At 36.1% G+C, this 25,179-nt stretch overlaps 1 protein-coding gene across 1 annotated transcript in view; it reads right to left on the bottom strand.

The window, feature by feature from the left end:
* LOC580223 (ryanodine receptor 2) overlaps positions 1-25,179 on the bottom strand; it is a 173,182-nt gene that overhangs the window by 83,544 nt on the left and 64,459 nt on the right. The window contains exons 17-39 of the mRNA XM_030999251.1: positions 24,801-24,936; positions 24,143-24,244; positions 23,123-23,241; positions 22,544-22,677; positions 21,825-22,063; positions 20,749-20,941; positions 19,958-20,168; positions 19,146-19,250; positions 18,586-18,689; positions 18,028-18,111; positions 17,113-17,272; positions 16,533-16,701; positions 15,299-15,383; positions 14,653-14,773; positions 14,121-14,217; positions 13,234-13,311; positions 12,564-12,622; positions 11,759-11,823; positions 8,540-8,644; positions 7,868-7,984; positions 7,232-7,386; positions 684-1,422; positions 47-218 (exon numbers count right to left, since the gene is read on the bottom strand). Coding sequence (XP_030855111.1) covers positions 47-218; positions 684-1,422; positions 7,232-7,386; positions 7,868-7,984; positions 8,540-8,644; positions 11,759-11,823; positions 12,564-12,622; positions 13,234-13,311; positions 14,121-14,217; positions 14,653-14,773; positions 15,299-15,383; positions 16,533-16,701; positions 17,113-17,272; positions 18,028-18,111; positions 18,586-18,689; positions 19,146-19,250; positions 19,958-20,168; positions 20,749-20,941; positions 21,825-22,063; positions 22,544-22,677; positions 23,123-23,241; positions 24,143-24,244; positions 24,801-24,936 — 3,549 coding nt within the window. The remainder of the gene's footprint in view (positions 1-46; positions 219-683; positions 1,423-7,231; positions 7,387-7,867; positions 7,985-8,539; positions 8,645-11,758; positions 11,824-12,563; positions 12,623-13,233; positions 13,312-14,120; positions 14,218-14,652; positions 14,774-15,298; positions 15,384-16,532; positions 16,702-17,112; positions 17,273-18,027; positions 18,112-18,585; positions 18,690-19,145; positions 19,251-19,957; positions 20,169-20,748; positions 20,942-21,824; positions 22,064-22,543; positions 22,678-23,122; positions 23,242-24,142; positions 24,245-24,800; positions 24,937-25,179) is intronic.

Genomic DNA, 25,179 nt, shown 5'->3' with positions numbered 1-25,179 from the left:
TCGTCAAACAAAAATGCAACTACACACAGACTTTCCATCCACCTACCTGATACTTGGTGCTGATGTCTCTACCGTTGATGGTGAAGTAGAGTTCACCATTGCAGGCATCGACGACGCATCCGACCACCAGACCCGATGAGATCCTACGACCTTCTGGCGTGATCAGCAGGTCCATGTGGTCCCCGACGCACACCGTGAAGCAGTCACGCCTCTTGGAACTATAATAGTTTTGATCAAAAAGTAGGCAAAGGAATTTATTGAGGATGATTTTGGGGCAATTGCGTGATTATTGGTATTGTGGTGCATGGTGCCATGAACTAGTTGGTCTCTGATACAGGGAGTGTATATAGCAAAATTTATATCTACATCCATCACACAAAGCTCCTTGCTATCACTAAAATTAGAATGATTATGAATTCTTGTCTAATCTGACTTTGATATCAAGTTGTATGAGAGAAAGACGGGAAAAAAAATGGACGTGTAAAGTATACAATTTTGGAAATTGTAATAGTTTCCTGCATTAACTTTCTCCTTCAGCTTGTGTTTGAGCTGTTTTGAAAAAGGTATACTTGATAGATTATTCTCAACTGCTCTCATATAAAAATAAATCCATCAGATACGAAAATGGAGAAAAAGGAAAATTCAAGTCGATTCGGGTGACATAGTCAAAGATGACATAATACCTTTCCTGCACTCCTCCATTCTCTCCCAGCATGTTGACAGTGACTTCACTGGTCTTGGAGGGGTCAAAGTGAGGTGCGTAGTGATGGTAACCAGGGGTAACCCATCCAACATGGATATCAGTCGGGTCCTGCCCTGGGAAGATCCTAACGGAGTAATAGAACTTGGTCATCATGCTGAGATCGATGGAGTCCGCCTCGCTGATGTCCGACATGATGTCAATGGACTTGCTGAAGACATCGAAGCTGCTTCCCATCGAGACCAGCTTGGCCAAGCGAGGGCGCCCATGGTTGTCCGATCCGACTGACCCTTCGTTGTCGCTCTTCAAGGGGATGTACTCGCGGTTCAAGGTACCAGGAGGTGATGCTTCAGGCGTCCTCAGCCTGTCATGCTTCTTTCCCCTCCTAGCGGCTCCAGGGCTGCGCTGTCCGTCCACCTCGTACCCTGCGGGTTTGGCTAGAGTATCCTCAGGGTGCTTGGCACCCGAGTCCATGCTGGCACTCTTGGTGAACTTGCTACGCTTGGACTTCGCAGGGGAAGGGCCAGACCTCTCGAAGGACGAGTCGGGGGATTGGACGGTGGATGTTTCGCTGGAGGCGGCCCGGGACATGGGTATCTTGCGTCCAAGAGGGAGTGAGGCTAGTTTCTTCTTCTCCTTCTTGGTGAGCTCTTTGGTGTCCCCGTTGTAGCCATTGACTCTGGCATCTCCATCTATAGCATCGGTGTCTATCGCCTTGTGTTCTAGAAAAGAGAATAACAGCAATATGTTCCTTATACAATGTCAGATATTTGCCCGAAAGAGAAATATGCATTCTCCATCGTTCATGTAAATCTCGAACAAACTTTATTAACCTCAGGAAAAGGGTTGATTTTGGGGTTCTTTGGTCACTGTGTACAAACAAAAACACTGGCAATGGCATATGCATATATCTTTATTCAATGCAGCAAGCAGATCCTCAGTTCATAATGAGGAAAGTATGATAACATACCACTACATTTATGACTTCTTTAAACTCAATCAACAGAGGACTATCCATTCTTGCCTGATTTATGACTCATACAGCAGTACCAAAGACTGATATTTTTGATGATTTCATTTTCATTGATACATATAATACATGTCAAAACTATTGGCTGGTTATTATGCCTTTCATCTAAAATGCAGCAGCATATTGGAATAAAGAATCAAGCCTTCGACATTTAATCAAAAGTATACGTAAGGATGGCATGCAGATGCTTTTAATTCATGCAATAAGGAAGATGCAATCAAGACACTTAAACAAAAAGGGAATATAAATCAGAATTGCATGCAAGAGGGAGGTGTCGGGAGAGAAGGTGGTTAAACATATTTCAGAAGATTCCTTTCTCATTCCCAAATCTCTATAACAGGCTGTCACAAATTCCTTTCAATTCATTGCCCCATGCCCATAGAACAAACTCCTTTAACTAAGGGAGAGTGCCTTGTATCCTCTGGGAAAGGTCCTAAATAAAACATTTTTTAATTATTTTGTTATTATTACTGTCACTATTATTATCGTTATTATGATTTCCATTATTATTGTTATTCTTCTTCTTAATATTATTATTGTTACTAATATTGTTATTATTATTATTATTATTATAGTATTAGTAGTTCTTGTTGTTATTATAATTATCACTATTGTTATTATTACTGTGTTCATGTAGTGTGCACATACATATACACACATAAGGAAACTTTCTACCTTTTTGTGGAATTGAGGATAGTCATATCAGTATCAATCATTAGAACGTCCAAATCAAAAATATATCAGTTTCAACTTTTGAGCCCATCAGTTAATCACTTATCATACAAAGGGCAAGAGAGCAAGGAATCTTGAGTGGCATGCTGAAGAAGATCACTAGGATTTTGAATAAGGAATACGATAGAGAATCTCTCTTTTTAGAAAAGGAAGAGAGAATACAAGAAGCAAAGCCCATGTTTTGGATGATGATTTTCCTGATGATGACTATGACTATGATGATGATGATGATGATGACTATGATGATGTTGATGATGATGATGACTATGATGTTGATGATGATGATGACTGATGATGTTGATGATGATGACTATGATGATGATGATGACTATGATGATGATGATGATGTTGATGATGATGACTATGATGATGATGATGATGATGACTATGATGATGATGATGATGATGACTATGATGATGATGTTGATGATGATGACTATGATGATGATGATGATGATGACTATGATGATGATGATGATGATGATGATGACTATGATGATGATGATGATGATGACTATGATGATGATGATGACTATGATGATGATGTTGATGATGACTATGATGATGATAATGGTGATGATGACTATGATGACTATGATGATGATGATGATGACTATGATGATGATGATGATGATGATGATAATGATGATGAATGAAAGACAAGGAGGTGTGGATATTCAATAAACTCACATGAACAACATCAACAACTGCAAATGCATAAAGAAAAGTCTAACATGAGCATGAATCCAAACAAGTACGTATATATTGATTATGAATACAAGCATTTACAAGTACGTGCAACGGATTATATTATTCATGTACTATATAGTTTTAACATGTACTACTGAATTGCTGAAAAGAAAGAATGAGAAAGTAACACATCTTAACAAATAATCTGAAATCTCTACAAGGAGACTGAAATCTCTACATTGGCAATGTAGTTCATTCAAGCAACAAAAAATTGTTCTGTTGCTACAAAAAGCAATTGAAATAATCTTTAAGTTAGTAAGGATTAGTTGGAAAGCAAATGGCGGCAATATTGCAATAGGCAATCATACTACGGTAAAACAAAAGAAAAATGAAGAAAAATCATGATCAAACAGATTTTTTTTATGTATGTTAGTAAGTAAATTGAAAAGCAAATGTAAGTATGACAGCAGAATTGAAAAGGGTTATCAAATAAGAATAGGATAAATGAAGAAAAATAACTTGGCCAGAAGGGAAAATCTATTGCATTATGAAAGGAAGTAACAGCAACGTCTGGGCGATTCAGTAGAACGTGTCCCATACTAAATTTCCTCCATGAATTGAAAATCTCTTGGTATGACAATGGCTAATAGTAGAAACAGCAGAAAGCCACATAATCCAACAGTTATATTGAGAGATTCTTCATTTATGGAATGATGAAATACAAATGTATATTATGTGAAAAACATACATATGTCGTATGGGACACATTCCACGGAATCGCCCATCCGAGGAATTTTGTTGAATTTTTTTAGCATTTACCTTCACTTATCAACAACTGTACCACATCAGGTATGGCTGAAGTATGAATGAAGTATTTTGGAAACATATACACAATAACACATTGGGGGTTATACTTATACATGTAATGGTGGCATACAGTACAAATGTTTCATTGGAAGGATGAGGGGCAGTGCATGGGACGGGAATGGTGGATCTCTAGCTTACCATACAGGTACATGTACATGTAAGTTTTGAAGGAGGTCAATTTCAAGCATTACGGAATGACATTTCTAGAGAAATTTCAATTTCAATTAAAAGATATTACAGAAATTGTCATAAAAACAATAAATTTATTTTATGACAATTTAAGTCATGTACTTTCACAATAGTTTGGTTCCTTATCAACCAGTCATCAAGTTTATGTAATATTGAATTTGATATACATGTAGCTCTGTTATAATACAGAATGACCAAAAAATTACCTACTATGTCATTCTGTAACAAATCTTTATAAAATTCAATAAATATGATGAATGGTTCATACGGAATCCAACTGTTAGATTTTTATTGAAATTTACAGAATTTTCTTTTAATATTGAACACAGTAAATTATGTGGAAACTCGGAAATTGGTGATGTATTAAGTGCTATGTAAGCAAAAATATTATCATTATTATTAAATGTCACATTTGTAATTGACCAGGAATAGTCATATGATCACCAAAAGAGGGAGTGGGATAACATTTTCTACTAAGAGCCAAAGAGCTGAATATTCCATTCAAGCCCTTCAGCTTCCAGCGGACAAAATGAGACAATACGGTCCCAATTTGGGGATGAACAGACAGGATATTCAATTTATTATTATTACAACTTGGGGGGGGGGGGGTCTCAATGATAAGCATGAATTGAAACTTTTGAGATGCACAGCTCATGGAACAAAAAACATTTACAAAAACAGAACATGAATTTTAAAATACTTTCATTTTTTAAATCCCTATAATTTCATGCACAACCAGCTGGTTTTCAAATTTTCTAAACTCTTCCAACCTGCTTGGCAATTTTACTTGAACTTAACACCTTTTTTTTCCAATAATGGTATTCCAAAAGCTTCTTTATTTTCAGGCAATTTTTATGGGAAGTACAAGACAATCATCACATTTTGGAAAGGGATTTTATCAGAGCATAATAATATAGTTTTCATAATTTAAGTGTATAAATACATGGCTTATATAACACAACTAAGGCTTATAATGCATAATTCACAAAAAAGATGTTATGAATATGAAATATTGCTTGGCATTTGATTTCCATGATATTTACTAAGCCTAAGATTATATACATTTTCTTTATATAAAAGCTTTTGATTTACATTTGCTGGTAGGTACTCTGTTATGATGATAACAAACAATCAAATTCAAGCAAAAACACAAAATATATCCATGGACCTTCCACATAGAACTACTTGAACATTTATAACAAATTTTTTTAAACTGACATGATACACCCCCCCCCCCCCAAAAAAAAAAAAAAAATAAATAAATAAAAAAATAAATAAAGAAATAAATAAATAAATAAATAAATAAATAAATAAATAAATAAATAAATAAATTTTTAAAAAATTGATGATGCTTAAAGGAACAATAACATGTCACAAATCAGTAAAATTTGAACATGCACCAGATGCAGAATCTTTATCTAATTCTTTTAATTTAGGAGGCAGGTGAATTCTTATCCTGGCTAGCATTATCTTTTGGAAGGGAAAAATGATTATTGGCTATTAAGCCAGATGCATTCTTTTTATATAAAGACCTCGCAGTAAAAATACATTAAAGTTTCAATATTTCAAAGAGTACCAATCACCTAAAAAGAATAACTTTTGTATAGGTAGATTATATAAAATCAACCTTGAGAAAATGTACCTGGCAGTCTATACGTTAACAGTCGAGCCAGTATAAAGAAAATAAAGGATAACATAAAACAGCACACACAGAACCCAAGGCCGACTTGGGAATCCGTGGGCGCCCTATTCTATGTGAGTGTGTACGCGTACGTCAACTAGTCTACTCAATGTGTCATTTTAATATTTTTGAGAGAGTGTTAAGTTATAATATCTCTTTATGGAAGTATTTTAAGCTCAAATTTTTAATATAGTATAGCTAAATGAGCACCCTAACATACATATCGAAATATTTTTGGTGATAGATACAGTTTCAGGCACCCAAGTCACATATCATCCATGAACACACAAAGGTATTTATGACAAACGACAAACAAACACAAGGACTATGATCACAAACAAAGGGATAAATGGAAATTACTCTGTAACAGCCTGTGGCGACGCCCTTTGTGGTGGTGATGATGATGGTGATTGGAGGGGGGTGGTGTTGGTTTGGGGTCGGGGACACTCGTATCAAAATCAGAGTCACTCTCCAACGTGCTGCTCCGGTAACCGTTAGTAACAACTGTAAACAATGCACACGTTAGATAGGCACGGCAAACGGGGTTAGTAAACCTCAATGAGAAAAAAAAAATGGTGAAATGGAAACAATTCATTGATGAGAACGATTAGTAATGCCATTTTCAACCACAAACGTGTTACTTGTTGCAATTCAAAGGCTATTTTCAAACTCAGCACAAACCAATCGTGATGTGCTTCTTGTAAATCTACACTATTTTAGTAATGAGGAGGAGTTATATATATATATATATGTTCATCACTGATAGATTAATGGATTATAAAATAATATGTACACATGCATATCATAAGATGTACGTTTCAGAATAATTTATCATTGTTAAGTGTTATGGTCCAAAGCCTTAGACCTGTGTATTAAATACAGTGGTGATGTTAACAAAACTGCATTCAAATACTACATTACTTGTTTGTTTATTCATTCATTGTTAGTTTACCTTTGCTACCTTGTTCTTACACCCTTGTACGTCAATCAAAATATTTGCATAATTTTTAAGCTTAATTTTTTTGTTCAGTTTTTGTTTTCCACCGATAAGCCGTAAAAATAAACACGACTCCAGCAATTTGGCAAATACATAATTTCAATAAGATATAAGCTCTGGGAGGAAATATTAGAAACAACATATTAAAGGAAAAGTTTTTCACAGATATCAAGAATGTACCTTAAAATTCTACTTAAAATTATTCCTTTGGACAAAATTTAAATTCTGAAGGCATGCACATTATATTTGTGTTTACAAAAGAGCATAAACCCAAAATATTAAAATGGAATATCTAGAGAAGTTAATCGTGATTAGTGTTACGGAGTGGACTTCGGCGAGTCTTACCCATCTTGTCGAGACCAGACCTGGTCCTACGGTTGGAGCCATCGTTGGAGTCTGTCTCACTCAGGTCTAGACTGGTCGCTCCTTGTTGGATCCATTGGCCACGCTTGTTACCAGGGGATAGGACGGGTACTGGGATGGACAGGACCATCTCACCACTGTCACAAAAGGAAGACAAGGCAAGAGTATGAATAGATGAAATGGCCTACATGTCAATCCAACCCTTTGGTTGCTATGAATAAATAAACAAATAATTATGTGATGCAGTCGTTTGATATAGGAGTGGTCTTAAAGTCGAGGAGAAATACATGCACAAGTTGAAAACAAAAGAAAGAACAGCATTAATGCATAATTTCTCTACTTAAAACACTTTAATTTAACTATTTAAGGATATCACTTTCTTTTTACAACTCATATGAAAAATGTTGATTTCAGGTTACATGTTGACTAATTTAGAATTTAAAGTCACCCAAAAAATAAAAAATGCTGGAAATTACGTTTCATTTTTATTTTTCCATTGCTGCTTTAATGAAACGAAGCACAAACATCTTGCATAGTCCTATTAGTTTTGTTAAATCATGATTTACTTGTAATATGTTGACGAGTATATGGATCTCACAGAAAGCAAGGTCAACTCACCTGGTAGGGAAGTCCTTGCAGACAACTGGCATACTGAGACGCAGGTATTCTGTGGGTAGATTCTCTACAGTACCACACTTCTTGTGAGACACTTTCAGGCATGGTGGACCTTCAATACTGTAAAGAGAATGGTACAAATTAATAGAACGTAACAATGATCACATATTCTAGTACATCTACATCTGAATTCGGCACCCCACTGTATATTTCTGTGAGTGAGCTGTAGCCTACATGGATTTATTTAAAAACAACTTGAGAAATAATGGACATGACAATGGTGCTAGGAGAATTTCAATCAAATGCAATTAAAACAATGATGATTCACAATTCCCAATGTTCTAATCAGATCTGAAATTTTTGCTGGCCAACTTTATATCTGTCATCAGACCCTTTTAGCAAGGAATATAGAAATATGCCATCCCTCTTCTTCTAACATGCAATTCATAACGTCTACATTCGAGATATTTTTTTTCTTCAAACCAAAGTGGATAATGTACTGCATTCCACTTGATGTCAATATTTCTGTAGTTATACATGAATATATATTAAATTTACACTAAGGAAATGATGGCTATGAGTATTACATACACAAAGTAAATGAAAAGGTATTTGTACAAGGAGAACTATTTTGTATGACACTTTGTTTTTTTAAGTTTTATAGGAAATACATACCCAGCTGGTATCCTGGTGATTCCCAGTCTATCATTCTCATCTTCTATGGACTGGAACATGGGCTGGCTCTTAGAGTACCACAGAGGCATGGACTTCTTCATGTTCCTGATAATTAAAAATACAACAAAATATGAAATATAATTACAGTGAAACAGTTCATTCTTCTGCCACCCCAAATTAATATCAAGAAAGGTATACTTGTTCAGGTTTGTACATTTACATGACTATGCTACATGTACATCCCCAGCAAAGGGTCAGCGAAAAATGTCCAGGTTCATGATGACAAACATGTCCAATTGTGTACAATATGTGTGTGCATGTGTAGAATTTTAAATAACTGATCCGCAACTTTATGATTTTTTCATTTTCCTTTATACTTAGTAAAATCTTTCACTTGTAAAATATTGAATTACGCATGCAAAGGATATTTTGCAAGGGAAAATAATTAATTCAAAATTTCAAATAGTTTGATGTTACTCATTCATGAATTAAATAATTAAATACTTGTTCATAACTATCAATCTTAATCATATGTAGTATTGTAGATGAATGTTATATTTCATCCCTTTTTAAACAAAATGTTCACTTTGCGATATATCAGACACTGCAAATTTTTACAGAATATTAAATCTGCTGTGGCCTGAAAACCCTTTTATGAACTGCAGTAACCTTTACAGTTCCAGAAATACCTTGAGAATTTCTGATCCTAAAATACAAAGAAGCTAAACACCTCCACCCTTATTTTCTGCAATTAAACCACTGCACTCCACATTACAATTTATTGAAACAGAATTCTGTTTCATTGGGTGTGCTGAAGTAATACCAATTTTCATGCCATCATTGCGTCCTTTAATTTCGTTTTTTTGTAGCAGGGTTGTTTTTGAAGCCACATCCATGGATACAGCTGCTCAATTACATATAAACTCTGCAATTTTCTCTTCACTTTACAACCAACTTTTCATTCATTATCACTTAAACAATATATTTATTTAAAAAAAAAACAATAGTTACAATAATACAAAATATCCAATTGCAAAAACCAACACTGAGTCAAACTCACTTTCAGATTTGCTACTTTTACTGCTAATGTGCAATAGGCAAGATTATTTAGAATGAGACTTTTAAGGTGTATTTTTCTAGACACGAGTATGACTCTATCACATTATATGTACATGTGGGTCTACACTCCATATACAAGCTTTGTATAAAACTTTAAATAAACCGCAATAACATTTGTGCAAAAGCAATGAAACAAAAACACGTTCCTCTCTATACAACTGTATGATGTAAACTTTAGATCTATCTGAAGCACATGTTCACAGTGCGAACAATTGACCATTTAGTGACGAATTCACAAACTATTCAAAAGTATCTTGCAAAAATATATTGTAAAGCTAAAATATGTGACCTACAAATCAAAACAATGTGATGCTACTTGTACTACAGAACACCAAAAGTCACAGTGGGCTTTGTGAATGTGGTATCATAGAATATTTCCTCTAACTTTATAATTATATTTTAGATTATGTTTACAATTAATCTTGATTATCTATATTCAATTATTCTAGATAACTGTCCACCCATTTATGTTTCCAACAAGTTCAAATGAAATACTTCTACGAACAACACCACAAAAAAAGAAAATAGCATGAAATACCTCCATTGAGACATTGTAAAAAAGAAAAGAAAAAGGGGGGGGGGAGTGCTGGGGAAAGAAAGATACTTTGCTGGTACTTCTTATTTGACATATAACTATACAAAGGGTTTTGTGGGAATATGTGATGAAAAAATTAACTTTGAAAGAAAGAAAATAGATACAAAAAAGGGAAACATTACTTTGCCATGCACATATAGAATAGGCTTACGAATATAGAAACCACAAGCTACAAGTAGGATGGAATACAGAAAAGATTTGAAATAGATACATAGTAATGTACATTTACATGTATGCATACATATTGCTGCAGTGAAGCTAACAACAACAAAAAACTGAGCCGATATGATTTCTTTTTCTTTTTCTCAAGTTCTTTTCAGCAGGAATAGAGTCAGAAAATGGACAGAGACATACCGAGGATAACAATTGCTGTGCATCAGTATAAACAACAGCAGACAACAAATGAGAGAGAGACGTAAAAAAAGAAACGAGAAAAAGAATCCGTCAGAGAACTTAGACATTCACATTTTCTCAACATGAAAATCACACTAGAAAAATAATTAAAGTAATGATTTATTGTCTCAAGACGCAAATTGCAGGGGGAAGGAGAGGTTTTTTTTCCAATTGAGAATCATTCACTTATAATATTTTGTTTTTCTGTTCATGGTATTGACAGCTGAGAAAGCCAAACAATTTGTATAATTTTCTAGTTATAAAGCATTGTAGGTTTGCCATACATACAGTGTACACATTATTAATGAATAATTAAATGTACACTGATAGTCTACATGATGTTTCTATCTTTTAAAAAAGTACCATAATAATTTCCACTTTCATATTGGCATGTGTTTTGGGGGTCTTTTTTTCTCCCTCTTTCTTTGTCTAGGGGTGAAAATAATGATAGTAAATAGTTGCAGTAACAAAAGATATCTTTATCAAGAATGAGGGAGAAAAGTTGCACATATAATTTCTATTTTGTACCATAATGGCTTCAAAAAATTTGCGCTGGGCTCACAAATGACATGTATAAAGAAGTTCAATTGAAATTTCAATCAAGCATAGTAACAGATTAGTGGCACACCAACAGAAGAAGACAACAATAAGAGATGAAAATGTTTGTTTAGTTTTGTTTGAAAGGAGAGTCGAAGGAGATCAATAAATTGTTTATATGTTACAGATTGAATAGAATGAACAGAACGAGTACTGAATGGATACGGTATAGATAATGTCCTGGTGCATGACTGAATTTCAAGATGCTTCAGACATGCAAGGAAATGGGCATTTTAACCCACTCTCTCCCGATTTCACAAATTCTTACAAGCTTTATAGAGACATAACCCAGTTCATAATTACCTGTCCACTTCGAACCCTGCAACAAGATTTTAATAGAGATTACTTGAACTTTTTGAGAGGGATCTCATTCACTTATTCCCCCTTCACATTAAAGTGCCCAAATGTAATCCACATCTCCAATTATATCAGGCAAAATACACGAAGAAGAAACAAAGATGAGTCATGGCAGCAATAATTGGAGTAGAATTGAGAACAAAATAATAAAGACTTACACACAGAATGGTTCGTAGCCCTCCTGCAGCCCACACACAGTGAAGTACTTCAGATCATTCACATCCTAGTGAGAAAGAAAGATTAAAAGAATCAATTAACTGATCATCAACACTTATAGCTAAATTTTTTTTTTCAGCAAAAGTACATATACAGTCAGCCCGGTCTATAGCTACCGCCAAGGGAAAAACAAAAAGTGGTCTTTGTAGACAGGTTTCTAAGTACATGTTTCAATGAGAAACCATTTTTAAGGGGAAACAAAAAATGTGGTCTTTGAGGACAGGTGGTCACAAAAGCAGGTTTAACTGTACTACATTTCTCTACATACATGTTGCATATTCATTTCTGGCATTAAAAATCTAGGATTACTAGAGTCTTCATTTCAGTGTTGGACATGACACATTTGTTTCAGGTGGTGGTTATTTTACCTGATTGCTAAGGAAGCATAAATGCTAGTAAGTAAGCAACCAGGCGGCCGATGACTTTAGGTCCTCTCCGAGGGACCTGGTAATGAGGATTAATGCCTTACCAAAAGGCACGAGTGCATCGCCTTGGTTTCAAACCCAACATGACGTCTCGTGGGAAATAGTTCTGAACTTGCAAAAGTTTTACTAGTATATCATGCTTACATACATAAATTCCATTTTAGTAGATACATCCATAAAAGTGATAACTGTACTAACAATGAAAAGAATTAAGATGTAAAAACAAAATAAAGATTAAATGAGGAAACAAGTACAGAAGAGAAAAGAATATTGTCATTTTTGTTTTGTCAGAGTCTCAATGCATACAATGTACTGTACATACCTGGCCAAAGTGTAGTTGTGCTTTCTCTCCAGCTGCCAGCATGCACACAGGTACAAACCCTATACAACCAAGGGAATACAAATTTATCAAATTATATTGACGGTGGGGAGTCATTCTTCTTCTTAAAATAAATTCTATGGATCTGGTAGAAACAGCAGTAAGACTAAAAGTGGTCCAGAATGAAAGCTTTAAATCTTTTCAAGAAAAAAAAGAGGAAAGTGCCAACAAAAAAGCAGAACTATGGCATATACTTTACATGTTAATACAAAGAATAAGACTATATAAAAATATAAAATAATCGTAAGAGTATACTTCACTCAAGGCATTCCTTAAAGATTGCACTCAAATGAAGATTTCATGGCATGTAATATATCATAATAATTCAGATTTTACAATGATCAACACTTCATTGTTTTTCATTATTATCAAACAATCTGTCATCAATTGGTGAAAATAGGGCAGAAAAAATTCATACCAATCCCTCTACATCTAGAAGAAATACATGTATCAGAAAATCCATTAGATAGTAGGAGTGGTGGTGGTTATTTTACCCGACTGCTTAGAAAGCATATATGCTTCTTAGTAAGCAACCAGAGGACCGACGGCTTTAGGTCCTCTCTGAGGGACCTAGTCTAATAGTATAATGCTGAATATCTTGTATGATACTGACCTTCACCAATCTCAATGTCATGGAAGGCCATCTCAGAACCCACAGAATCACACAGGTACTCTCCATTCATGGTGAAACCTGACGGAAAGAAAAGGAAAACATTGAAAAGGTGAAATCATTTTCTCTGTCCGTGTGTGTGACTTTGAAGGAGTATTCTCTCTTGTAGGGGGAAGAATCATAATCCAGGGGGGTGTTTCACAAAGATCCTAAGTAGAACTTAACTCTAAGTTGGACTTAAAAATTATGGACAGCCATTGGAGTCTTTAAATGAAATATATTCAAAAGCAGAAATTCAAGTATTTTAGACTTTTTATTAATTCCACATCCAGAATATGAAATCTCCTTGATGATAGAAAATATGAATGATTTCAATAAACAATGAATGCCTTTCAAAATAACTTTTACAAAATATTTTCAAAGATGCTAATGGCTTTCCATATTTTTTAAGTCCAACTTAGAGATAAGTTCAACTTAGGATCTTTGTGAAACACCCCCCAGTTCCAATATTTTCATTGTTGACATATACAAATTTATCAAACCTCAATATGCAAAACTATGAGAGGAACAAAAGTAATATGAACATACTATCCTACAGCTTTTTGTTACACCAGTTATTAAACCACTTGATCCCGATATGTGGCCAAATGGATGCCAATTTGTTGAACTATCAATGAAAATTCATCCCTATCATTTTTATTCACTCCGAATCTACTTATTCTTGATCACACTACTATCTAAATGTACCCACAAAATTGTCGGTTCCGACAAGAGGTGACGTCTAAGAAATCTATTCCCCCTAACAAAACGTTGTTGTAGATATAAAACAGAGAGGATAGGAAAAGCTAAAACTGTATGTATAGATTCTAAAGCACAGATATTTGACTTACTGATAGTATTGTCCACGAGGTTGAGCATACATCCAATCACATCCAAATCGCCCCACGTCTTGCCAAAGGTCTCTGACCCCTGGTGCCATTTCCTAGCCTGGTGTGAATGGGAAAATGTTACAGTGTGAATGATGATATCACAGGAAAATGCTCTGAGATGTCTTGCACCTTCGGAGAAAAGCATGTTGAATGTTTATCGAGACAGAGTATCTATCTGATTATCATAGAAAGTATCACACAGGTAAAAAAAAAAAAAAAAGAAAAAAAAAAAAGGGATGGTTCTCTTTGAATCTAACAATTAAAAAAGAACATTGAAATAATTTTAAAGACACTACTGATTTTTCAACAACAAAAAAACCAAGACAATATAGAACACAGGGAGAAATATATGTAAACAAGGCAATAGGAATGAATAAACGTGACCCAAATTCTAAACTATTGTATGTGTATTCATTTTTTTCTTCTCACTCTATGTTAAAACAGTTGAAATTATGAAAACCTTTTATCATAACACAGTTTATACAATTCTCACCAGGAAACCGTCAAAGGTAAATGAGCAGCCATCCGTTCCAACTTCAGAGCGCGCTGCTATGGTAGGCCGACCCCAGCCGACACGCATGTACCCAGTCGTCATTGCTTCAAACTCAAAGTACCTGTAAAAGTCAGGTCATCATCATATAACGCAGGTAAGGAGAACATTGGATGAGCAGTATTAAAACAACAGCACTTTTAGATTCATCCTTCATTTCCAAAGGTTTGAACTCTAGTACATGTACATGTATACTCAGGGTCAGTCCTTAACAAGTTTACCCACTCAGAGCTGTCATGGTAAAATGGAAGGAATATTTTAAGGTCAATATTCATTATTGAAAGGCTCATCTCTCTTCTTGAAATTCAAAGAGGCTTCATGAATTGACAAGTTGGACGTCATTGAAGAAGAAGATTTAGAATAACTTTGAGTATATAGAATAATGTTAAGTATGAACAATAAAAAAAAAAAAGACACTATAATTTTAAAACATGTCTTACAAAATAAATGTGCACTACAAGTTTTTATACTTTTATGCACCATAAGAGCTTTTTCTTCTTCAAATGTTACAGAAGATCTCCAAGCTTTCATATCCCAGAGGAATTTCAGAAAGTCCCAGAGGAATTTCAGAAAGACCCTGATCACTCACCACTTTCCTGATTTGACTGCATAACTCTTCTCTGCTCTGAATGTCCTGGTGTGCGTCTTCTTGTCTGAGATCTCCCTTGCCAAACCTTAAGGAATATTATGACCAAAGTAATGTGATGCTATAATTATGGTCCCAAATGATATGACAGCAAGTAATCATGTAGACATGAGTGAATTATGTCTTGTTATATTGTGTCAGCAAAATAAGAAATAGGCTTACAATTTTAAAAAATATAAAATAAATGCACTAGTAATTACAGCAAGTTTTTATTAATACAATGGTTTCTATGGACATTTGCTACAGAAAGCGCAAATCCACTCTATTAAATCATCAGATGTTTAATTGATACTAAAATACCATTAACCCTTACTGTACTGGGGGGGGGGCCTGGGAGGCCCCCCCCTCCACATTTTCGGAGATCGCGCCGCAACCGCTTGGAATTTCGAATTGTCGTTTCATGACTTTTTTCCCTCAAGTCTTACGCACATTTTGATACCATTTTTGTCGAAATCGGATATACCTGTAAGGCGTTACATAACAATTAGTATGCGCATGTCATCAAAAAAAAATTAAAAATCGCATCAAAATTTGCATAAATTATCATTATTAATTACATTAAAACAACTTTTTTGTGTTAGAAAAGAAGTTTCATATGAAAAATGAGTTTCAACATTCAAAAAGTGGAGTTTGACACGTTTTCTGTAAAATGCATAAAATTAGCGCATTTTGCATAATTAATTAGGCTAACGACAAAAATTTGCATATTCGGAAAAAAAATTTATACCATCTTGTTCCTTATGTAAATATCTACAAACATGCAAATTTTCGTGTTCATCGGACAATCGACGGCCGAGATCATAGGGGGGGGGGCCTCCCAGGCCCCCCCCCCCCCCCAGTCAGAGGCTGCTCAAAATAGCCCAGTACAGTAAGGGTTAAGTATCATCAAGATGAATTTTACCATTCACAAAAGAAGTTTGATATCACAACGTCTAGAAATGTTCAGATTTTAAGTCAGTTATCAAAATCCAGCATTCAACAATGCTAGATATCAAGATTTCAATTCATTCTCAATGTACTACACAGATTGTGATCACCAGTTACTCTTCAAATTGAAAAACCCACTGATATAGACCCAGTTGTCTCATCAATCTACCAGTTTCCTATTTGCCCCTTGTCACTTTTCGTTGTTCTCAATTTGCAGTTGCCAATTTGATAAGGTTGCCAATTTGCTCACCTCTAAAGGCTGGATCTAATTGTCCCTCGTTTGCGGGTGGTTCCAGAGCATAGCCGAAGCCCAGGATGGTCCTGATGGTCTCGCTGGCAGTGTCCCGGTTGAGCTTCTTAGCTTGGTCATTCAGCTGGTTGTACGGGACTAGCTGGGGGTTACGCTTGTAAGACGTCTCCTGTTGTGAGGGATGAGGGGATACGGTATTGATCAAAAAGGGAAATTATCCACATGAATTTACGATAATTTATTGTGATTGGAATCCATCAAGAATCTTGATGAAAGTGGTATATCTGCAATAGCCCTGTGACAGTTTCATGATCTTCCAGTTATGATGAATTGGCAATGGTTTTCTGTTATTACCTGCTAGGCAGTACTGTAATTAAAAAATATTGCATATTACCACATTGATATTATGCATCACAACGTTGTCGGATCTGAGTAGGGCAGCATGTACTGTAGTAAATTACTGCATTGTTGTCACCCAGAATACAACGCATTACTTTAAGATATACACTGTAACCTGAATAATACAAAATCCTTAAAAACAAAGAGAAAGAAAAAACATCAAGGTAATATCAAGGTTTACCTCTGAGAGGCCATAGGTCCAACCCTGAGCTATCCTGTCCTTGGCCCAGACATTGTGGGCATTCTCGGCCAGTAGCTCCACCAGCTTCTCCATCTTAACGTTAAGATGGATGGTGGAGAGGTTGTACGGGGCTGGCTTGTACCCATTGGACATCAGGTAGCTGCATGAAAAAAGACATTATGCAACATAAGAACATTTATATGGGTTATTGTACACTTCTCCATTATGGTATAAGATTCTCACACTAAGGGTTGTATGGGGCTGGCTTGTACCCATTGTACTTCAGGTAGCTGCAGAAAAGGGATATTATGCAACATAAGAAAATGTGTATGGGTTATTGTACACTTCTCTATTACGGTATAAGTTCCTCAATGTTGGAGAGATTGTATAAGGCTGGCTTGTACCCATTGGACATTGGGTGACTATAAGAAAGATAACATCATATGATATAAGAGCATAATGCACATGAATGTGGGTGACTGAACATGTGATTAATATCAAATCAGGTTCCCCATGCAATGGACAGATGAAAGAAAGACATAATAAGAGCATGAGAGTTTGATGAACCTTTCCCCTCGTTATGGTAGAGGATATTAAAGGTGTGCAATCAAGCACTTTAATCTATTTCCATGATAAAACTTTGAGTGAGCCTGAACCTCAGGCCATAAGGTTAGTCAATATAGCACTGACAATATATTCAATCTCAATACCAAACAGGAAAAATGGCAAGAGCCTCCAAAGGAAGTACAATTTATCTTATCAATAAGAATTGAAAAAACAGCAAAAAAGTAGTACATGAAACATCTTCACCAGTTTTCAGCAAGTTGTAAAAAAAAACTATGGCAATACTACTTTAGAATGCTTTGAAGGAAAACAATAATTTGAAAGATGAATACAGGGAATAGTTGGACTTACTTCATTGGAAGTCTGAGTCTCTTGAGTGTAGACTTGGACGTCTCCTCATCGATGCTGATGTGATAACCCAAAGCCATCAGTGTTCTGTGAAACCAGAAGAAATGTCATCATTAACTGGTGAAACTGTTTACACATGAATGTTCCAACTTGAAACTAATAGCATCTATTAAAAACCGTCAATACTACTGGGCCAGAAGGGATCAGACCACACAGCGAGGTCACTGACAGGTGGCTATCTCATTAACTCAGCTCTCAACTAACATAAGAAAAAGAGGATCATGGGGGATCAACAGGCACCAATCGGGGAAGTTTTCTATATAGAGGGAGCAAGTAGCTACAAGTAGGACAGTGGGGCTTTATATACATCATCTACAAAGTTAAAAAAGGTAGCCAACATAAATAAAGACAAATATAAACAATTCTTTTACGTTTTTCAGCGACTGATGGCTTCTGAATACTCCACTAAATAGATTTATCTTTCTTTTTTCAAACAGGTGTACTTGACAAGAACCGAATGAAACAAATGAGACGGATATTAAGAAGGCAAAGAATGAATACCTCAGGGTCTCGTAGGCCATGGTGATGTCAAAGTTCTTCTCTTGTTCTGAAAGGCTTGAGAAGAACATCAGACTGTCATGGACCTTCTTGGAATCATCTCGCACCTGGAACAAAAAATTAGATGAAATCATTGCAACCAAAAATGTTCAAAGAAACATTATTTGTATCAACCCTTAAATCAAACAAACTAAAAGTTTGGTCGATAATAATATATATTTTGGGCCTAATAGAAGATAAATTGCAGTTGTTTCTGCATTTTTTTAACAATACAAAAAAAACAATTTGACCCTTCACCCCCCCCCCCCCCCCCCCCCCCCCCGAGAAAAAGGTTTCAACTTCTGTGTCAAAGACTAACTCAAAGACAACTAAAATATAAACGTATTGGTAATGCTTGAGAAATGAAATGCAATCATCTTAAATGGGTAGAAAGATATATTTACATCTGCAAACTAGCTATCTCTCCTGTTAGCGAAAGTGATTACAACTCTCCAAAGTACCCCTGCGCAGGTAATTAATCTATAAAATCAAGATTAGAAAGGATTGGATATTTGCAAGCTCACCGGTCCCCACGTCCATCCAGCCTCTATCTTGTTCATACACCAGAGTTCATGGATGTTCTCAGCTAGCTTGTCCCTCAACATCTCAATGTAACCAGGAAGATTCACCTGAAAATCAAATTAAGAAGATATTATGATTTTTGAATGCCTTCTATAGCATACAGTCCATGAAATTGTGCATTCCAAAGGGATTACTCTTCAACAACTGAAGTCCCTTGGACAGGACTTAAACCGTATGTTGTAGGTCTGCTGGGTTTGTCTTATCTTTGCCAGAAATTAAATTAAAGAAAATGCCAGATGAACTGCACATTTTAGTGAAGTCAGTCCAATCTCAAGACTGTGTCTGCTTTCAGACCGATACAGACTTTTTCTCCAACTCAAAGGCCTCAATCATGCTACATTTTTATAACTTTTTTTGCCGTTGGAAACCTTCATTGTAAAGATTTTACATGTTTGCATTTTCATATCTAATGATAATGTCATCCAACATCAGTTTACAGTTGGATAGCGTGCAAGCTTGTAAAAAAAGGTGGAACCGAGAAAAAAGCTTTTGAAGTTTAAATACCTACTTCAAGTGCTGAAAACAACATTTTTTCTATGTTCCATGTAGCCAAACTTATTCTTTGACAAAGATATTTACCTGATTTATTATGCTTTCAAATTAATTTGCAAATTTAATTTTCATTTTCTACACGACATTCAGCTGGGAACGAAAAAGCCCGAACGTGCAATTTAACTTCCCGGCAAAAGGTGGTGTAGCGCTTCGCTACGTTTTGCCGGGCAACCAACGATTTGTGCTGAGTTTTGAGACTTACATTGGCGGTGTCGACAGGCGCTGGGATGAATGCCGAATGATCCTGGGAGGCAGTGGGTCCTTGGATGATGCCTTCCGTCACGTCACCCAAGGCAAAGCAGGGTTCTATCTTCAGTCTCTCCTTGGGGAGAACACTCTCGCACACCGCAGCGAAACCCTTGGGAGGCGAGTACTTGAATCGACCGTGCTTGCCTCCGAGGATGAATCGAGCACTGGATGGATTAGCCAGAACAAATTCAATGATATCATAGTATTGGCAACTTGTAAAATACAGATTGACTTTCCAATCTAAGGCTAAGGGATAGATACTAAATTATTTAGATGAGGAAATTAAGGATCCACTATTAAACTAAAATGCTCTTGACATAGCCTTCTTTTTTTGGGGGGTGGGGTGGGTGGATGGGGGGGGGGGTCAACACTCACAGGGGAGGGGGAAGTGCCTCAGGGAAGGAACTTAAATAGATTTTAGCCCAGACACTGTGGTGAAATTAAATATGCCTTCAAGAGATGCATTCAAATGAAGTCTCACTCATGGGAATTTAAGCTTATCTTCCATTGCTACTTTAATTACCAATCGATACTTTCTTGCTTTCATAACAATTAGATTATCACCTAACCCTTGGAGAGAAATTAAGAGCAAGGTAAATCAACATTATCTAGGTTGAAATCCTCAAAAGAAGCCTCGATGCCTCACTCCTCAGATAGAAGTTAGAATTGGATCTCCCAGCTGCTAACCAATGAGCATACTTGCTTTCTAATACATACATGTACATTAAGCATTTAGACACTCACCTAACCCTAGCAGAGAAGCTAAGTACAGGGAAGAACATGCCCTCCAGATTGATGCCTTCGAAGGAAGCCTTGATGGGGCTCCCGTTGACATGGTAGAGGATGCGAGGCACACTGAGGTCAAAGCACACACCAACGATATCACCCCTGGACAAGAGACGGTTCCCGCTCCATGGAGCAGCCTTACTGACACCACCTAGTAGGTATTGTGGATGATTTATGTTCAGTGATTTCATATACCGGTATATTTACTGTTTAAAAAGATAAACTTCTATAAAGATACTCCACACAATGACAACAATACAATTCACCGTGAAATGGAATGAAAACAATATAACATGATCAGAAGGATGACATCATTATACCTGGGCCACATAACACAAGTAGAAGTTAGCAATTTATTGCTGTATGTAGTTTGCAATTGACCATGATGTACAATCAATTGCTAAGCTATGTGTTACAGGGCCTGACCTGTACAGAGGAGAAAGCCGCAATCAGTGTGCATCTTTCTTAGACAAAAAAGGCCAGCTTTTTATAATTTGTAAGAAGAAAATCCCTGATAAGAGCAGGATCTGACTGCACTTCTTCGTAACTGCAGCATTTAACTGCAGTTGCAACCTATGGGCTGGCTTAGTAAAATGAGGTGGACCATAGAGATGCACCTGGAACACAAAAGGCATAATTTTTGATAATGTCAGTCAATCTAAAAGTGTAATATGAATTGTCTGACACTTTTAGCTAATTCATCCTCATATCAATTGTAGAGGTATTTACTAGCTGTTTTCCTCAGTATAATCTTATTCTTTTAATGCAACCTACTTAAAATTGTGATGATTGTTAAATGTTATGTTAAAATGTAATTATTTTGTATTTATTTATTTAGGTACGTGTATAGGCACCTTCAAATTTTATGTATTTTTTACGTGACAATAAATTATCTTGAATCTTAAATCTTGAGTAATGTACCATGGCCTCTTTGTAATAAAACTATAAAATTCTGAAATTATGTCTTTTACGTTCCAGCTTCGTCTTCATACACCACCACATTTCTCTCAGCTAACCAACCAACCATCCCTCACCTGTCCACAGGTTCAAGCCATCAAAGCCGAAGGAGTAAAGGTCGTCACCGACCCCCGAGTTTCCCCATCCTTCCCCGCCCCTCAGGTAGGTGCGGAACCCCTGTGTCGTGGCCCACCCTACTCTGAAGTGGACGGGTCGGGATGTGCCCGCCTCCTGCTTGTCAATGGCTACCTCGAAGTACCACTTCTTGTAGACGGTGCTGTTCTTGTCAACACTAATGCTCACGTTGGGTCGCATGCTACATATTTGTTGCAAATGAGATCAAAGTATTAATTTGGGTAATATTGACAAATAGTGATAAATAAATGAAATATGAATAACATTGATAATGGAATATATGATTCAGATACGGCGGATGGCCCGTTGATTATTACTTTTAATTTTACAAACAATCTTTTCCAAGGGATATGCAAGTTTTATGCAATCTTTTATAGCAATTTTAAGCAATTTTAGGCAACCATTAGGAAAGCTGCCATATACAAAATTTCTCCCTACTCCATGCATATGAACATAGGCTTCAGCAACTAGGTGAAGAGTAACAACTATGAATAAAAATATGAGTAAAAATTAAAGTGCTTAAACTTGAACGTTCAAAGCAAAAAATGAAAACTTGACCTTGGCAAATTGGCAGAATCTTCAGATTCTTACATTTATCTTACTAAGCTTTTTTTATCAAATAAGAGTCATGCAAGAAATCTTAAGCTTTGACACAACTTACCAAACTACTTCATCAACTACCGCGGTCTGAAGAAGAAGGTCCCTGGAGGGCAGCAGATTGTCACATATAAGGTTTTGGTTGGATCGTACTGCTACACCATTGCCAACACATAATGAGCATAGAACATCTAGCACCTAGAAAGGGGGAGATAAAATACATGTATGAATGTTTGTTATTATTGATTCAAAGTTATAAAAAAAAAAAAATCAACATTGCCAAGCTTTCGTGGTTTAAAGAATCACATGAAATGCAAAAGAAAGCTGCTCAATGAGATGCCACAGGCCTAGCAATGAATAATTTGGATCACCCATTATTCTACTACAGGACATGATGAATATGTCTCTGTTGGACCCTACACTTTATTTGAAGGTTCTTGATGATGAACCCAGTATCTGCAATGATAACATACTGTTTATATTGTGAAGTGGACATGTAAGAAAATAAAACCATAAATAAGGGCTCAATTCTTTAACCAAAGGGCACCAACAAAATGGCTGAGCTTTGCAAACCTGATAAAAACTAGTTAAAATTGCATTTAAGCTGAAAATGAAACTAGTGGAATATAATTTGATATTCTACCTTGGGGTCTCTGCCATGCTTCTCAAGCTGTGATATCATAGATTTGATGTGATTCTCTTTGATGATGTTTAGGGCTTCAGGACTACCTAGCAGCACACAGTGTAGCACCTCCAGGACACCTAGAAACAGACAAAGTCAATGGATTTAATAAAATTTAGAATGCTGGTCAACACTACACCTCCAAAACACCTAGAAAAACACCATGACCAACATGCGAATATTATCTTTCACATGCACTAAAACAGCAAGCATTCAGTGTTAAGGACTGCTTTCATCTCTTTCACAATTCTTGAATTGTAAGAAATGATATGGACTGAATTTGAATTTGAATTTAAAGGTAAAGACCAGTATTGGAAACGCCCCAATTTCAAAAAATTCCAGAACCTTGCAGATGCTAGATGCTAGATGATCAACCTTTTCTGATCGATTCCACAACGTTTCTTTCACAATGCAATCGCATGACCATAACTGGTCTTTACCTTTAAGCATACAATTCTTTCTAAAGACAGAAAGAAGCAAGCAAAGTGTTATGTGAGAATACATAGATAAACAGTATGATAGAAAGACAAATACCAATGAGAGATAAACGAGTATGAATACGGTGCATTAAGCAAGATATAATCTCACAGAAGACGTAAATAAAATAATAACAATATTCTGGATTTACGTAGCGCTATATACAAAATACCGTCTCTGAGCTCTTTAGAGATATTATTTCCCCGGTCATCGGATTCATTCATGCACATTGTGCACCATCTCCAAGCCCTGGGGAATATTCCTACCATATGGTCATCATGAGGGCATCAGACAATTACTCTCACAAATGCCTTTTGTCTTCCTACCAGGTCCCCATTTCTCTCCTGAGTATGGAGTGGCAAATGTAGATTAATGCCTTGCCAAAGGACATGAGTGCCGTGTCGGGGATCGAACCCACGACCTTTGCATTTCTAGTCAAGTGCTTAAACCACTCGACCACGAAAGAACTGTACTGAAATACAGACACGATTATTTAATACTGACCTTTAGAAGCTTGTTGACTCTCCAGTCTGTTGATGAGCCAGTCAAGCCTGACAGACTGGGCAAATAAGGCACAGTTGTTGTGGTTATGTCTGATCATGGCAGCTGTGATTTAATTCAATACAGAAATGAAGCAAAATTACAATACAACAAAAAACATATATTTTTTCCCGACTCCTCTTCAGTGTGATGGTCCACCCACCCAAAGAGTTATCAGAACATTATCTGGCCTGGTGTAAACTAGACAATGTGCTTTTGGATATTTTGTCTATAATGCCAATAACTGATTACAGAGGGGCTCGTATAGAACGACATCTTGCCAAACTATACAGAAATAATCATATTGTATTCAAAGTATAATTGTCCTGCATTGAAGACTTACAAATAATAATATTCCACATATATATATATATATATATAAATACATTTAATATGTCTCTATACATAATAATTATAAAGCAAATCATCAAATTCATGCTTGCCCGCAGTTTCTCCACTCCCTGGAATGCGCCATTATACTTGTAGATCTACAAAGTAATTTACATTAAGTGCAACTATAAAATAAAGGCTATGTTTTTTTATAAAATCCCCCCTCCTCCCCCCCCCCCCCCCCCCCCCCCATTTAAAACTTGTATCATTGAAGGGAGAGAGGGTAGCTTACCGAGGAGTTTGTAGAGGTAGGTGACGATGTCTTGCCAGAGGTCTCCCGCATCCTCTCCTACTATTGCAGCAAAGTCCCGTCCACTCTTGAAGATGCTCAGCTTGTCAATGGTTTCCAGCACCAGTTTGACCATACCCTGAAGAGGAAAGAAAAGGCAATCATTAAGTCAATTATGAGAAACATAAATGTAGAATGTAGATGTTTCCTATTTTTTTATACTGTTTGATGATATGAATTATTATCAAAATAGAAATTTATGTTACCTTTTGAATATATATATATATATATATCTCCCTCTCTCTTTCTCTCTTTTTTTTCTCTCTGCTCTCTCTCTCTCTCTCTCTTTCTCTCTCTCTCTCTCTCTCTCTCTCTTTCACAC

Source organism: Strongylocentrotus purpuratus, unplaced genomic scaffold, assembly GCF_000002235.5.
Source record: "Strongylocentrotus purpuratus isolate Spur 01 unplaced genomic scaffold, Spur_5.0 spur5_scaffold_5, whole genome shotgun sequence".
In the NCBI taxonomy this organism is placed as follows: Eukaryota; Metazoa; Echinodermata; class Echinoidea; order Camarodonta; family Strongylocentrotidae; genus Strongylocentrotus; species Strongylocentrotus purpuratus.
This window is presented reverse-complemented; position numbering and strand designations above follow the sequence as displayed.